General features: G+C 41.8%; 1 protein-coding gene across 3 annotated transcripts in view; it reads left to right on the top strand.

Annotated features, from left to right (window-relative positions):
- Positions 1–14857, top strand: part of LOC131550953 (ADP-ribosylhydrolase ARH1-like) — a 190827-nt gene extending 175970 nt beyond the window's left edge. For all 3 annotated transcript variants that reach the window (XM_058793493.1, XM_058793495.1, XM_058793492.1), the window contains one exon: positions 14350–14857. In XM_058793493.1, the coding sequence (XP_058649476.1) occupies positions 14350–14498 (149 nt within the window). In that variant the 3' untranslated portion in view covers positions 14499–14857. The remainder of the gene's footprint in view (positions 1–14349) is intronic.
- Positions 14858–18005: the final 3148 nt, after the last annotated feature.

Here is an 18005-nt window from a genome sequence, read left to right as displayed (position 1 = left end):
TCCGCGGCTTCTCAGTCCTGTTCACGGGCTGCCGCTCGTGCACGCCGCCGACCGCGGGGGAAAGCCAACCCACCGTCGGCGGCTCCCTCTATTCACGCCGCCGTTTGCGGGGATAGCATAACTCAATGTTTGAAACATTTCAGTCAGGTTTTTGTTAGGGCTGTGACGGTCGCCGTGACAATCGCATCACCGCGGTGGTCGGTTGTCACCACGGTTGTCTATTGACACCGGCGGTAGTGCACGTGACGTCACACACTCTATAACAAGCATAATACAAAGTTTTGTATACAAGTGTAATAATAGTAACAGTAGATTGTTTTATTTAGACTATAAATGTATGCTAATTCACAAATTACCTCAAACACTATGCACGGCATTTCCTTTAGATTGGTTTGAGCTGAAAACAGACAAGCCAGTTACTTAAGTCTCTTATCTGTAGTTGTCTTCCCCACTGCTAGGGGTGCTATGGCACCTAAATGAGCTCCTTAAGTAGAGGTGTGTCAGTAGAGGAATTTAGCAGAACAGCAGCAGTAGAAAGCATGGCTTGACTGCATTTGTGCTATGTCCTTGTTGGGAGATGTTCCATTTCAAGCTCAACTTAAAGTAAGACCACATTATTAGATTACCTTTTGACTTTATGAATACATATAATTGCACAAAAAAGCTAAAAAAAATAAATAATTAAGCTGTCCTTTATTTCAAGACCACATGTATCATTTTTTTTTTGTCACTGGTGTTACCTTCTTTAGCAATATTAAAAGTTTCTATGAAATATTGTTTCTAAAAAATAATTTTCAGCACATGCAGTCAGAGTTACAGAAAAATAATGAAAATGCAAGAAATAAGGAGATTGTTTTATTTATTTAATGTGACAGACAAAAACAGTACAGTAACACAGCGCAGTAACACCAGTGACATACATTAGACCTGATATACTGATCGTCACTGGTGTTATCCATAAAGAAGGTAACATCAGTGACAATTTTCATGAAAAATGCATTTTACAAAATGTCTGCTGCAAGGTATCAAGCCACATGTTGTCAGTCATGGTATTCTCACTAAATTAAGTAGTTGAATCCATTTGTATTATAGTATTTTTTTTTTTTTTTTAGTAAAAAATGTTTTAATAAATGGGTCATACCAGTGACATCAACTAAAAGCTTCATATGAAAGCGTGAGATAAATGAGAGAATTTCTCATAACTGAAAAGAAACAGTGGACTAAACATGGGCCTTTTTTCATAGATCTTTAGAAAATAGGAAGGAGGCAGTCGAGTGATGTCATTAGTGTGAATTTTTTTAATTTTTAAAAAAATATTTTTTTTTATTCCAAACTAAAAGACTTTTGGGTAACACTTTATAATAACTGCACGCTATGAATCATTAGGTAAGCATTAGTAAATAGTCAGTTCATCCTTTATAAAGCATTGTTCCAACATTAATAGTCATTAGTAAGCAGTTTATAAATACAGCTATAAATGCCTTGTTCTTGATTTATAAGCATATCTATTACAAAGGAGATTTAAAGGCTCATTTATCTTCCTAACAGAAAAAAAATAAACAAACACAACACAGAGGGATACAGAACTCAGAAATATTTATTTCAAGATGAAAAAAAAAATGAAACTCCAACTGTACACTTTAATTTTTCTTTTTAGTTGTACAGTTGTACAGTTTCCTTTTTGCATCATGAAAACATATTTCTGTGTTCTGTATCCCTCTGTGTTGTGTTTGTTTAATTTGTCTGTTTGGAAGATAAATGAGCCTTTAAATCTCCTTTGTAAATGCTTTACGAGGTATGAATAGTCCTCACTTTAGATGAGCTCACAAAAATAGATGGCTGGCAACTACTAAATGTTTTATAACTACCTGACTTAATCATGAATTACAGCAGGAATATGTGTTAATAAAGCATTTATTAACACACTGAGCAACTATTATCATGTGTCTAAATAATAAGATTAATAAATGTACATTTAAATAGTTTATTAATCATTTACTTACACTTTCTAAATGATCTTATGAACCACTGACAACTCCTAAATAACTGGTTTGTAAATAACGTAATAATTTAGAAATTATAAACTGATCATTAATAAAGTATGAAAATACAATTATTAAACATTATAGATATGCTCAAGAACAAAACATTTATAGCTGTATTTATAAACTGCTTACTAATGCCTATTAATGTTGGAACAATGCTTTATAAATGATGAATTGACTATTTACTAATGATTAACTAATGATTCATAGTGTGCAGTTATTATAAAGTGTTACCGACTTTTGTTAAGCGGTGACACAACTCCAGGGGACCACTGTTTTCATTATATATTTTATAATATTTTTTTGGCATTTTGTTTTATTATGCATTTATATCATATATTTGATAGTTATGAATAGACTTTTGCATTTTAAATGGTAGAAAATCCTGTTTTTGACCTCAAAATAAAGCACTTTCCCTCTGTACATGGCTTTGGGGACAAGCAGTTTTGTGATGCTAGGAATTCTATATAATTAATTAAAAATATATAATGCCACATTGATGGCTCAGGAAGGTGTAATTGTTCAAATAACATATTGTTTCATTTTAAAATATAAAAAAAATTGTAACCCTAATGTGTATTTCAATTGAAATATTTCTGTAAAGTCTAGGGACAGAAAAGTGGACATTTCTGTAGAATGACCCATTATGTGATTGATTGGGGGTTTTTTATATTCTTTTTTGTTTTGTTTGGCTATATAAAAAGAATAAAGTGCATATATTTGGTTAGCATTGTCACGGTTCATGGGCTCACGGTCTCATCCTCACTCTTTTTGTGTGTGTGGGTGTGTCTTATTGAGGCTGATTCGCTCCAGCTGCGGATCATTATCAGCGCTATATGAGACCAGTTCACACTGTCCTTTGTTGATCCTTGGATTGTCTGCCGTGCTCTGGTCAGTGGTTTTCGTCAGTTCCTGCTTCCTGATTCTTCATCTCCTGGTCTCCGTGTCTGGACTGGTTGCCCATTGCATCCCGGCGCTACCTGCCTGCTTACGTGAAGCTCTAACCGCTTTCACTTTGTGTGAGCTTTATGTAATTCTCAATAAACTGCACTTGTTTTCCCGCACTTGAATCCTCCTGGCTTATTTCATGACAGAAGGATCTGACCACCTGATGGATTCAGCGGAGGCTCGCGGTTTTCAGGAGTCGTTACTCAACAACAATGCTCATATGGATCGGCAGGAGGAGAACATGTTGACCACCGGACGAGCTGTACAGGCATTGGTAGCGCAGGTGTCCGAGCTCACCACCCAGATGCAACTGTTGAGATCACCCACTGCGCCACTGGATTTAGCGGGCTTGTGGACTGGCTTGTGGATTTAGCCTTACGGGTGGATGCGCGTCTTCAGCAACGCGATCGGCAAGGTCGACGCAGGTTTACATCAGAATATTCCTCCTTCGACACGAGCGATACGGTCAGCCACTCAGCCACAGTCGGATGACGAACCCATGCAGGTCGGTAGAGCTCGGCTCTCCCGGGAGGAGAGAGATCGCAGAAGGAGGCGGGGATTGTGTTTGTACTGCGGTGCGGCTGGCCATTTACTCTCTAACTGCCCCGTAAAAGATCAAGCCCGACAGTAGGTCAGAGGTTACTGTCGGGTGGAGTTTCTTTAAATAAAGCCTCGTCTACCACCCTCCTCATGGTGAGGTTGCAATGGGCGACCGGAAGACACAACTGCACGGCACTATTAGACTCCGGAGCCGAGGGCAACCTTTTGGACATTTCCCTGGCGCAACTTCTTCACATCCCCATGGTTTCACTCCGTCACAGGATCTCCGTCAGCGCACTTAATGGACAATCGCTTCCTGAGATCAACCGCTCCACGGTACCCATCACTCTCATCACCTCAGGCAATCACTCAGAGACTATCACTTTTCTCGTCACCAACTCTCCTCTGGCTCCAGTGGTGTTAGGTCATCCTTGGCTCACACAACACAATCCTCGGGTGGATTGGAGGAGCAATACTGTCTCTGGATGGAGTGAGACCTACTATGCCTCTTGTCTTGTGTCTGCTTGTTTCTCTGTTTCTTGTTCTTCGTTGCAGGATGAGATGGTGAACCTGTCTAACGTGCCCGAGGAGTATCTTGACCTGAAGGAGGTGTTCAGTAAGTCCAGGGCTGCTTCTCTCCCTCCTCATCATCCCTACGACTGTGCCATAGATTTAGTGTCAGGTATGTCTGCGCCTAAGGGCAGGTTATACTCTCTTTCTGTTCCAGAGAGGGAGGCCATGGAGAAATATATTTCTGATTCTCTGACAGCTGGGCTCATCTGTCCTTCTTCTTCTGCAGCGGGGGCAGGATTTTTTTTCGTCGCAAAGAAGGATGGTTCTCTGCGACCTTGTATTGACTACTGAGGCTTGAACAACATCACGGTAAAGAATACTTATCCTTTACCGTTGATGTCTTCAGCGTTCGAGAGGCTGCAGGGAGAAACGCCTATCATTTGGTTCGCATAAGGGAGGGGGATGAGTGGAAGACCGCGTTTAATACCCCCAGAGGTTACTTTGAATATTTGGTTATGCCCTTCGGGCTTTCAAACGCCCCCGCGGTCTTCCAGGCACTCGTCAATGACGTGCTGAGAGATATGGTCGATCAGTTCATATATGTCTACCTGGATGACATTCGGATTTTTTCTTCTTCTCTCCAGGAACACGTTCAGCACGTCAGGCGAGTACTCCAGAGGCTGTTAGAGAATGGGCTTTTTGTCAAGGCGGAGAAATGCGCGTTCCATGCACAGTCGGTTCCTTTTTTGGGGTTCATCGTGTCGCCTGAGGGGGTTCGCATGGATCCTGACAAAGTTTAGGCTGTGGAAGATTGGCCAACCCCTGATTCCCGCAAGGCCCTGCAGAGGTTTATCCTATTCTCCTATTGTCTGGACTGACCATAAGAATCTCAAATATATTCAGTCCGCTAAACGTCTTAACTCCAGGCAGGCTCGTTGGGCACTATTTTTTGGACGTTTTGATTTTTCCATCTCCTATCAGCCGGGTTCTAAGAACGTCAAACCCGACGCGTTTGTCACGCATTTTGGATTATTCGGACCGCCCGGTGTCTCCCGAGTGCATCGTACCTGAGAGATTGGTTGTCTCTGCAGTCACTTGGGAGATCGAATCGAAGGTCCGCACGGCCTTAGAAGGGGTAACGCCTCCGCCCGAATGCCCAGTGAGCCAGTTGTTTGTGCTGGAGAGGTTACGGTCCGACATTATTCGATGGGGTCATTGTTCCAACGTGGCTTGTCATCCAGGAATCGGTCGCAATATGTTTCTGGTTAAACAGCGATTCTGCTGGCCTGCCATGGCTCGTGATATCCGAGAGTTTGTTTTGGCCTGCTCAGTCTGCGCGTGGGGTAAGACTTCCAATCGACCTCCAGAGGGGTTACTTCAGCCGCTGTCGGTCCCTTCGAGACCCTGGTCTGATATTGCGCTAGATTTCGTCACTGCCCTCCCTCCCTCCCTGGGCAATACGGTGGTTTTAACCGTAGTAGACCGGTTCTCAAAGCGGCTCATTTTATTCCCTTGCCCAAATTACCCTCAGCCAAGGAGACAGCGGCTACCATAGTTAATCACGTCTTTCGCATTCATGGCCTCCCGGTAGACATGGTTTCCGACAGGGGTCCCCAATTCTTGTCCAAATTTTGGAGAGAATTTTGTCGTTTACTGGGGGCGACTGTTAGTTTGTCTTCAGGGTTTCACCCTCAGACCAACGGCCAAACTGAGCGAGCCAACCAGGATCTTGAGAGGGTATTGTGATGTTTGTTCACTCAGAATCCCACTTCCTGGTGTCAGCAACCATCATGGGTTGAGTACGCACATAACTCGTTACCGGTGTCGTCCACGGCCTCTCACCGTTTGAATGTAGTTTAGGTTACCAGCCACCTCTTTTTCCTAGTATAGAATCCGAAGTCGCGGTCCCCTCTGCTCACGCCTTCGTCCAGAGGTGTCACCGTACCTGGACGATAGCCCGAGAGACTCTCCTCCGGGTGGGGGTGCGCACTAAGGCTAAGGCTGATCGCCACCGGTCGAAGCCTCCCGTCTGCGTCGTTGGTCAAAAAGTGTGGCTTTCGACCAAGGACATTCCACTCCGATTTGTGTGTAATAAGTTGGCTCCTAAATTTATTGGCCAATTCCCTGTCACTAAGAGGATTAGTCCGCCTCAAACTCCCTCCTGCGTACAGGAGAATTCATCCTGTGTTTCATGTGTCCAAAATTAAACCCGTTTTTCATTCTCGCCTTAATCCGCCTAAAAATTATTTTCTAGTTCGGGAAACAGACACATTCTCTATAGTGTGATATCTAGGTGAAAGTGTCTATGTGCTGAAAATTAACTGTCTTCTGTGACATGAGGCAGCTAGCAGACGGTTCGGTTTAGCCAGTCTGTCTTCTTCCTGACCTGGGCCCAAGTTAGTCAAGTACAAACTCTAAGACTATGTGCCATATTTCTAGAGAGAAGAGCGGCACCACCCCAGGAGGGATGAAGACCATCTCTTTTCAACAGGTCAGGTCTGCCCCAAAAACTCGTCCAATTGTCTATGAAACCCATGTTATTCTGCGGGCACCACTTAGGCATCCAGCCATTGAATGACGACAGTCTGCTATGAATCTCATCACCCCGGTAAGCAGGGAGCGGACCAGAGCATATTACAGTGTCTGACATCGTACTTGCAAGTTCACACACCTCTTTAACATTATTTTTAGTGATCTCCGACTGGCGAAGTCGAACATCATTAGCGCCGACATGAATAACAATCTTACTGAATTTACATTTAGCAGTAGCCAGCACTTTTAAATTTTCCAAGATGTCAGGCGCTCTGGCACCCGGTAAACATTGGACTATGGTGGCTCGTGTCTCTATTTTCACGTTCCGTACAATAGAATCGTCAATAACTAGAGCACTTTCATCAGGTTTCTCAGTGGGTGCGTCACTGAGAGGGGAGAACCTGTTTGATATTTTGATCGGAATGGAAGAGCGGTGTTTTGACCCACGACTAGGCCGCCTCACAGTCACCCAGTTGCCCTGCTGCCGAGACACTGAAACCACAACCGAACAATGTGCAGGACTCCCTGAGCTAGTCGCATCCAAAGCAGTATCTACAGCCCTCACATTCTTGCTATCCTCAACAAAATTTTGGATATGTGCCTCTAGTTCTAAAATCTTCTCTGTCAGCCTAACTATTTCCCTGCATTTATTACATGTGAATCCCTCGTCACCGACAGAGAGAGATAAACTGTACATGTGGCAAACAGTGCAAACAACAATAGCAGGAGAAGAAGCCATTACTCACCGTGATGGATGAATGATTCACTGACCACTGTTGTTTGATGAACCTGTGAAAAACGGAGCGAGAAAAATAAAACAATAATTGGCGCAAATGGAACTGCGAATGACAAGCTAACCGGCAAAAGAATGCTAACGCGCTGCACTCGCAGTTTTAAAAAGCGAACGAGTTAGTTAGATTAGTTTGATAGATAATACCAGAAATATGGTGGGAATTAAGTTATATATTATCACTTTAAACAACAGAGAGTGAAAGTAAGATAGAGATTCAACAGAAAAGCGAAGCTACATGGAGCTACAATCGCAAACCTCTCAGCAGCACGACAGACAGAGAACCATACTCGGGCCGGCCAGAACGGGGCTACTATCAACAGACTGACCCCATCCTGGCATACTCTCTCCAGAACACAGAGAAATGTGTACAGACGAAGGCTCGGCCACGTCTGCACCATGGCATCCAACCCCAGTGGAGCTGGATGCGTGAGGGAGAACCAGAGCGGACAGTGTGTCGTTTCCTGCGATGCAAAAAGATCTACTTCCGCCTGGCCGAACTCCTCCCAAAGGAGATCCACCACATCGGGATGGAGCCTCCATTCCCTGTGCCTCAGCCCCTGTCTCGACAGGATGTCTGTTCCCTGATTGAGATGCCCAGGGATTTAAACTGCTCTGAGTGAGAGGAGCTTTCCCTGAGCTCACAGGAGGATCTGGTGCGCCAGCCTGTAAAGGGGGCATGAACGCAGACCCCCCTGCCGATTTATGTAGGAGATGTGTTGTCTGTGCGAACAAGGAGCCACTTCGATGCCCTGAAGCAGTTGACCGGCAGGGAACAACCGATCTGGCTGCTCTAGCGCCCTCGTGTGGCGTACTGTCGCCGGGCGGCAGCTGGGAATTTTGCTCGCGGGAGCCTACTGAGCCCTGAAGCACCGGGGGTGGCAGGGGTATCAGTAAGCCTCCTTGAGGGCACTGAGGAGGATCGGGAACCATATGCTGAGGTGTGTACCTCTCCTCCCCAGGGTGGGCTGCCTTCAGGGTCCTGACGGTGGAAATGTCAAGACCGCTTGGCCGAGGTCCTCTTTGACACAACGATTCGCAGATCCATTTTCTGTTTAGAAGACCCCAGCCGAGAGCGCCGCACTGCCCCTTGATCTTTCTGCGGGGGAGTACGGGTCACTCTGTTTCTGGGTCTGGCGGTATGAGGAGCTAGATGGCTGGGACCTGGGGACGGAGAGGGAGGAAGCGCTGGAATGCCACCGCCTGCTTCTTCGCCTCCTGAAACCTCTAGACGACAGTGTCTACTGTGCTGCCGAAGAGGCCAGAAGGCGATAGCGGGGCATCCAGCAGGAAGAATCTGTCCTTATCTTGCAGTTTGAATGGATTCAACCACAGGTGTCGCTCCGTGGCCACGAGAGCTGCCATAGAACGGCCGATGGCTCTAGCCGTTTCTTTGGTGGCCCGACGCAGTTCAGCGACTACGTCGGATTCCCCTTCCCCCTTATCATCCAGGTCTTTAACCCTCTGGGGTCTGAAGTCATTTTGGGGCCCTTGAGATCTTTGACATGCCCTGATATTTGTGCTTATTTCAGCTACTTAAAAGATAGTATTGACACAACATGTAATTTTTTTTGTATTCAGCACAAACTGTGCTACAATAATATGTGACCAAGATTGATGTACATGTTTGCATTTTGTAGAAAAAAATGTTCATGTGTGGTTAGTAAGTTTTGGGGAAAAAATTTAGCTGAAATAAGGCCATAAAACCCACACTAAATAGTTCTGAATAAGACTTTTGAGTAATCAGTCTTGTAGCCTAGAATATTTACTTCAAAATGATGTGAAAATCATTCTGCTTACTCATTCACAGAAAACAATATATTGATTTAAAATTTTCAAGACATGTTTTGTGATCGAGGGTCTATATGCGAGGGAGTGGCAATGGCCATGAATATTAAGTGAGTCTCACCTGAGAGACAAAGGGCCCTCCCCTAATGGCCCCTGATGCCCATCAGTGTGACTGTGACTTTGAGGCAGGTAAGAGAGAATGTGAGGAGATTGAAAAAAAGGTTTTTTTTAATTATTTGTATTTTATTTACAACACCGTATAATCAAAACATACATAATGAAGGTCAAAGACACATCATTGTGCACACTGATCTAACCACAGAGATGTGAACAGACTTTGAGTCATTCCTGCAACAGATTCTGTTCAACAAGTGAAACAAGTAAATCATACCTGATATTTACGTGTTTTATTTAAGTGTTTCTACTTCTTTCCATGGATTCAAGAAGAAAAAAACATAATCAGTAGAAAAGGAGTTTGTTTTAACATAGAATATCAGTGTAGTTGAACATCTGATGTTGGTGCAGCGCTCTCAGAGGAAAACAGTTTGAAGAGACATCAGGATACATCTGGTGCTGGTATCTGATTCATGAAAATACAAACAACCAAAAAAAAAAAAAAAAACATTTGTGAGCATGTTAATATCAGGAACATCTGTATATATATATGTTTTTTGTAGCCATAGACTCACACATGCTTTGTACTATCATAAAAAAAAGAGAAAGAAATCTTATATCTGAGAAACTAATTATTATTGTTTAGCATGTTATTAAAATCTATTTCTGAACAGAGTAGGCTATTAATAATAAACATGTACTAAACATACTTAGACTCGTAGCATTCATCATGTTACAGTGTACACTCATATTACTCTTATTGTTTTATATAGAGCATGAAAACATCATCGCGCCGTAAGAAATTTAAATACAATGAATTGCCTATCATATTCAAAATGTTTTACACTATTTCAAACACTGTAGTCAGGAATTATAGTTTGGGAAAATCCCAACTATGATTTTGTAGTCATATAGTCTAGTATGTATGATTTTATAGTAGTCTATGATATGATTATGTAGCCACAGACTTAAGCATGCTTTGTACAATAAAACTATGTACTTTGTACTATAAAAAATGATATTTTATATCTGAGAAACTAATTATTATTGTTTAGCACGCTATTAAAATATATTTGTGAACAAAGTATTAATAATAAACATGGTCTAAACATTTTTAGACACGTAGCATTCATCATGTTGTCGTTTGGGAAAAACCCAACTAACTGTTAGTAAATCTGTTTAAGTTTATGTCACAATAAAACGGTAACTAATGCAAAAAAGAAACATTACTTACTCATAAGATTGCTCTCCTCTACTGGATGAAATCGTGTTCTTCTTTCGAGGGAAATCCTGCCTTTACTCAGCGTGTCTTCTTCCAGAAACAAACAGCAGCCGTGATGAGGATCTCAGCTCTTTGTTTGTGTTGGGCGTTTGCACGCGCACACGCAACACGCGGCTATTTACATATGAACGGCGCGAGCCGTGCGGGGGCGGGATCACATTAGAGATAATGAGTCAGACGGGACAGACTGAACATCGTGTTGGTTTCATAGGGATTACTTCATCACAGAATGTTTGTTTTCGATAAGACTTGCTTCATTTCAAAGTAGACACGTCAAGCTTTCTATAGATATAACTCCCATGTCTGTGTGTTGAGTATTTGCTGAGTTACAGTTCATTTTAGTGACGCGTTTCTAAAAACAGTTCGCGTAGACGGAGAAGACAGAGAGCGCACCCTGTTTGTTTTATAATTTTTCCAAAAGCACAAAGTTGTGTTGTTATTGTGAGTGTACACAAAAAAAAGTAGACACTTAACAGTTTCGATTGATGTATAACACTTATTTGTGTGACCAAAATCAACAGAGTATTTTTAGTGTCTTTTGCACTGATCTTAAAAAAACCTATCTGGTTTCGCCGGCGATACCGTCGACCCCAGAGAGTTAAGCAGATCGGCCTGGTACGCCTGCAGCACCGCCATGGTGTGCAGACACGGCCTGACCTGCCACCGTATAAGCTTTCCCGACCGGGCTGGATGTTAAGTTTACTGGTCTGGTGGGAAGCCTCGGGGCCTTCAGGGACGATGCTCAGGCCGGAGAGAGATAGCTCGTGAGCGTCTGCTCCACCGCCGGCATTGCCCCATATCCCTTCTCATTCAGCCCCATGATTAGGGCTGAAGAGTCGGGACGAGTAAGGTTTATCCCACAATCTCAACCTTAGAATGGAGATGGAAAAATGGAAGGCCCCGTCATGAAGGTTGTGATCTGGCTTTAAGGAAATACTCGTCCAGTTTGCTTTTGGGACGAGCGTCCTGTTTCTCGTTCTCTAACAGAGTTTCTCTGACTGACTAATTGTGCTTTGCATACACACACCAACCACAGACGCGCTCGCTGACGAGCAAGAAGCTAACGTGCGCTTGCCGGATGTGCCTTTATGCTTCCTGGTTGCTCATGTCTCCCCGCTTGTGACGTCTCACTTCGTGTTCCCAAAGCGTTCAATGCAGCTTGAGTTCCTGAATGATGAAATCACATCATATGAACCCTTTAAACACTCGTTAAGCAATTGATTTCCACTTTTCTGATGTGATATGTGATGAGAAAAGGAAGAAAATGAGTTCGGCTAAAGGCGGTTTCGAACCCTAGTTGATCACCATCACACGCTATGTCCCTGCTCTCCAACCTACGCCACTGCAGATGCTATTCGATGAGATTAAATAAATGACATGAGTGTGTTTATTCTCTGCTTTTTTTTTTTCTCAAAACACAATGACTTTTTTCAGGTAATTAAATGTTTATTCTCAACATTTTTTCTCTACTTTTTTCTCAATTTAATGATTTTTTTTTCTCGTAATTTAATGACTTTATTCTCAAGATTTGATCTTGACTTTTTTTCTCAATTTAACGATTTGTATCTTCAAACAATGACTTTATTCTCGAAATGTAATGATTTTAATCTCAACATTTTATTCAATTGTGCTTTGCATACACACACCAACCACAGACGCGCTCGCTGACGAGCAAGAAGCTAACGTGCGCTTGCCGGATGTGCCTTTATGCTTCCTGGTTGCTCATGTCTCCCCGCTTGTGACGTCTCACTTCGTGTTCCCAAAGCGTTCAATGCAGCTTGAGTTCCTGAATGATGAAATCACATCATATGAACCCTTTAAACACTCGTTAAGCAATTGATTTCCACTTTTCCGATGTGATATGTGATGAGAAAAGGAAGAAAAACGAGTTCGGCTAAAGGCGGTTTCGAACCCTAGTTGATCACCATCACACGCTATGTCCCTGCTCTCCAACCTACGCCACTGCAGATGCTATTCGACTCTGTCCAATGAGATTAAGGGTGAATCCCATTTCTCTGTCTTACCCCTTCCCCTTACCCCTTCCCCTTAGTTTTGCGCGTTCACGTGAGAGTAAGGGCTATCCCAATTCTCGTTTTGATTGAGGGGTAGGGCTAAGGGGAAGGGGTAGATACCCCTTAAAACCAAGAATTTTCGCGAGCTTATTTGAAACCAAGGGGTACACAGAACACACTGCGCAACCGGCAACAATGGTGGCCAGATCATCAAGTATTTAAGTATTTTTGGCTTAAATAATTTATTTAAAAATTACGACAGTCTTGTTTTGTGCTCTAGACAGTCCTGTACATATATATTTGCAACATGATCTCACAGAATTCCGTGTAATGTTCACGGACTTAATTAACCTCCGAATCTGTGATGGAATCACGGAATCGCCGAAAATTCCGTGATGGGCTTACAGAAGTGATACCAATGTAAGTCAGTGACAGGCATCAGCTGTGCTCCACACACGGAAACCCTTAGCATCAATATGCCGACGCGATAGTGGGAAATTTATCGTCATCATTATTGTTCAGAACTGGGTAGGTTTAGGGTAGGGGTGGGGTCAGGTACTCCAGTGAAAGTATAACTGCATCGGAGTCACTCTTTTTACGTGGTCCGATGCAGCGCTGGTGTTGAACCAGTGAATCCGTGCATGGACCACGGCTGATGCCTTCTGTGAGCCCATCACGGAATTTTCGGTGATTCTGTGATGCCACCACAGATTCGGGGTTAATTAAATCCGTGAACATTACACGGAATTCTCTGAGATCAGGTTGATATTTGCAACCATGTTCTTAACTGAAACGTTTTAAAAAATCGCTAGTTTGCGATGCTAACGTTACATTGCTGATTTGCACAACAGTCCCGCAGACTAGCCTTGAATTGACTCCATGCATGTCTACAGTTTTAACAAGTTTGTAAAATGATCCATAGTTTGTGATCAACACTTGTCGGCTCTGGTGACGTAGCAGCCAGCTAGTGACGGTGTAGGATGACGTAACCGTAACCAAGTGGTGTCTCATTTCATAGGGGTATGTTTTCACCCCTAGCGCTTACCACTCGGTTTCGAGGGACAAGGGCTAGGGGTAAGACGAAGGGGTAGGGGAAGGGGAAGGGGTAAGACAGAGAAATGGGATTCACCCTAAATGAATGACATGAGTGTGTTTATTCTCGGCTTTTTTTTTTTTTCTCAAAACACAATGACTTTTTTCAGGTAATTAATGTTTATTCTCAACATTTTTTCTCTACTTTTTTCTCAATTTAATGATTTTTTTTTCTCGTAATTTAATGACTTTATTCTCAAGATTTGATCTTGACTTTTTTTCTCAATTTAACGATTTGTATCTTCAAACAATGACTTTATTCTCGAAATTTAATGATTTTAATCTCAACATTTTATTTAGACATTTTTCTTCAAATTTAATGACTTTAATCTGGTATTATAATGACTTTAATCTCGAGATGGTTTTATTTTTTAATATCACTTGGCCCTAATTCTCTTCCGTAGTTTTGCCATACAATGTGAACAAAATGTGTACATTGTATGCATTGTATTTATGCAAATACATAGTAGTTGAAGACACCTAATAAAAAAATTTGACCAAAATATTAATGCCAAATGTTTTAACTATCCATGCATCTATCCATGCATTTTCCACAACACTTTATTCTATGCAGGTAAAATACAACATACAATATACAAAGATCAACCTAAAGGTAGTGCAACTCTTAAAAATACACATACACGCTGTTAATTTCTGTTGAACATAATCCCGTGCATACTTCTTTTTTTACAGGAGACAGTGACAGTACTGCAGTGATTGCCTGCTGCTGTTGGGGTCTGCTGTATGGAATGTACAGAGTCCCACAGTGTAACTATAGAAACGTGGAGTACAGGGGACGACTGGAGAGTGTGGCTCAAAAGCTGTATGCTCTTTCTCGCTGACGAAGCCAAACTGTGAACGGAGAAAATACTAAAAGAGAAATAAATCACATAGGAATAAGATGGCATGTCAGAACATTGTCACTATGCTGAATATTTTAGATCAGTGAACATTTTTCATATATGACATACCCTTAAGCTGCGTTCACACTGACAGCAATTTGAATTGCTCTAGGTTGCCAATATCACTTGTAGGTGTTCTGCACTCATGCCACCTTAAAAGGCACACAATCATCAAAAATAATGAGGTTGCTTTGTTGATGCAAATTACAGTCTGTGTGAATTCTCCTTTAAATCTAATGCACGTTACATGTATATTTCTACATTAAAAATAATAAGTAATAAAGAAATACATTAAAATATTTTGGATGCATTTGTTTGACTTCCCAGTTCTGAGCTCTGTTTAAAAAATACTGCGTAAAAAAAAAAAAAAAAAAAAGACTAATTGGAAATGAAAGTACTTAAACATGCAACTGGAAACTTAAAATTGTATTTTTTGGTCTTTTTCCCTTAAGGTGAGGTTGGAAGGTTATACTGTGATTTATATATATATATATATATATATATATATATATATATATATATAACATTGCTGTGTGTATACCACATTTCACAACCAAACTCATTGTGAGATTTGATATGGCACATAAAATCATGAAAGAGACAGGCATTCTCACATGAGAATTGATTTATTCCTGTCAAAACTCGTAGCCCACAAAAACCTTGCAATCCAAGTTGTCTGTAACCTGATTTACAGTGATAAAATAAATTAAAATAAAATAAACCAATTAGAATATGAGGGAGAGAATGGTTGTTTGCTGATGTTCTGTTGTAGGTCTATTGTGTCTCCTCCCTCTGAGATTTTCCTTGCCCTGTATCATGTTTTCTTATTGGCTTTAGGTCATCACTGATTTTAGTCAAAACACATTTCATTTAGCATGATAATCAGTGATTGGCTCTCCTCTCAGACCTCATCTTTGATAATACACACTATGCGATTGACACTCACATGAACAAGCACCAAAATGCCCCCAGTTTCAGGCATTTGTCGGTGATTGAAAATTGGGACTTTTGTTCCGGTTTGAAAAATTATTCAAGACTGTTTTTTTTTTTTTTTTTCTTTAATGGAAAATTAATAGAACAATGATGTTTGGATGGCTCACAATTAACAGTTCGATTCTCAGTCCCGGAGTGGGGGGAGTGTATTAACTAAATGGCTAAATGCAGAGAACAAATTTTAAATATGTTACCATACTTCATGTCTGTCAGACTTTGTCTCTGCGTTTTGTGGTTCCCCTCCTCTCGTGCCCTTATTTGGAGTTCCTGTTCCTGTCCTTGTTTGTTGTCATCATTAGTTAATTAGTCCCTAGCCGTGTGTTGTTAATTATCTAGCTTTCCCCAGCGTTTATTAAGCCCTGTGCCTCAGTGTCCAGTCAGAAACATCATAATCGTGATTCTGTTTGTCAACCCCCGAGATCCATATTCCTGGTGTTATATTCAATAAAAGGATTGCTGAATATTCTCCTCGTATCCTCGCTCCTTGCCTGAGCCAGAGTGTGACAGAAGACTGGACCCACAAAAGATGGACATCGTCGCACATGCGTCGTCTGCAACTGGTCCCATCTTTTGGGGGGATAGTAGAGGCCGAGGTGTGGGCTGGGGCCGAGGTCTCTGAGGCAGACCTGCCATGGCCTCCCGAGTCCCCAGACCCACCATGGCCTCCCAAGTCCCAGGATCCGCCATGACCTCCCAAGTCCCCGGATCCGCCCTGGAGGCCGTTCGTCCCCATACTCTGCCCCTTGAGGCCTCCAGAGCGCCCACCCCCCTTGCCCGTTGGATGTTGGGGGAGAGTAGTGTCAGGAGGCAGACACACACTGTCAGTTTAAATCTAGATTAAAGACCCATCTCTTTAGCCTGGCTTATACATAACACACTGATATGCTTCTATTATTCAAATCCATTAAAGGATTGTTAGGCTGCATTAGTTAGATCAGCCGAAACCGGGAACACTCCCCATAACACACGATGTACTCGTTACATCGTAAGTAGAATTGCATCTACGCTAATATTTGTCTGTTTCTTTCCTATTCTGTTTCTCAATCCGTATCCGATCAGATGGTGGATCAGCACCAAGAGATGATGTCTACAGGCCTGATCATCAGCGGAGACCAGGACACCCAGATGAGCCCCAGAGACATATCCCCAGTGAAGACCTTGATTAAAATACAATAAAACTAAAAATATAACAAAATACCTAACTACATAATACTATTATTGTTAGAAATTGCAACAAAATGAAAAAAAAATAGAAATATAAACTTTTGAACTGCGGGTTTCGTCTGGCCAGAGGAGAACTGGCCCCCCGACTGAGCCTGGTTTCTCCCAAGGTTTTTTTCTCCATTCTGTCACAGAGGGAGTTTTGGTTCCTTGCCGCTGTCACCTCTGGCTTGCTCAGTTGAGGACACTTAATTTCTAGTGATTATCGCCGATTTGATTGCACAGATACTATTTAAACTAAACTGAGCTAGACAATGACATCTTTGAATTCAATAATGAAATGCCTTTAACTGAAAAGTGTTTAATCTTATCATTATACATTACTGACACTCTATCTTCCAAATTGATACTTTTAAGTGCTTTGACACAATCTGTATTGTTAAAAGCGCTATATAAATACAGGTGACTTGACTTGACTAATGTCAGACTTTGTCTCTGTGTCTTGTGGTTCCCCTCCTCTTGTGCCCTTATTTGGAGTTCCTATTCCTGTCCTTGTTTGTTGTCATCATTAGTTAATTAGTCCCTAGCCATGTGTTGTTAATTATCTAGTCCTCCCCAGCGTTTATTAAGCCCTGGCTGCATCCGAAACCGCCTACTCAATGAGTAGGTACTTAATTTCAAGAAGTACTTACTTAACGAGCGCTAAAAGAGTATGTACTCTACAGCCAAATCTCGTTGAGTATGAATGCGATCTGGATCTCATCCACCATGTTGATGTTATCACAAGCACCAACAATTTAAAAGATATGACCGACAGGTGCACTAACACCTGATTTCATCAGTTCGACAACCATACCTTGTACGGTTTTCTACAACATCAGCAAAAATGTTTGCAATATCTGGACAGTTTGCACAAAGGAGACATCGGGCAGCAGCTCGAAGATCTCGCCTTTGGAGAAGACTGATTTTATACTCTAAAAGTGTAAGTACGAATTCTTAAGAAATTAACATTAGCCTAGAATAATTGCACTATAATATTGATAAATGCTGGCCAATACTTAATTATATTACATATTTTCTTAGTGAAAATGATATTTGAGTAAAATAAGCAAAATGTAGTTTAATTTTATCGTCATGAAAATGGAGCCAAAGTGAATACATCAATTTTCAGTCAAGCAATGAATTAATGCAGGAATTAATAAAATAATTATTTTTAACTGACAACAACAGGATGAACAAAAATGAATAAACAAATGAATAAAACATGACAAATAAGTACAAGTCAACAAGTCT

This window comes from Onychostoma macrolepis, chromosome 12 (genome assembly GCF_012432095.1).
Source record: "Onychostoma macrolepis isolate SWU-2019 chromosome 12, ASM1243209v1, whole genome shotgun sequence".
Classification (NCBI taxonomy): Eukaryota; Metazoa; Chordata; class Actinopteri; order Cypriniformes; family Cyprinidae; genus Onychostoma; species Onychostoma macrolepis.
The sequence above is the reverse complement of the archived record's forward strand: the minus strand, read 5'-3'. Positions and strand labels throughout refer to the sequence as shown.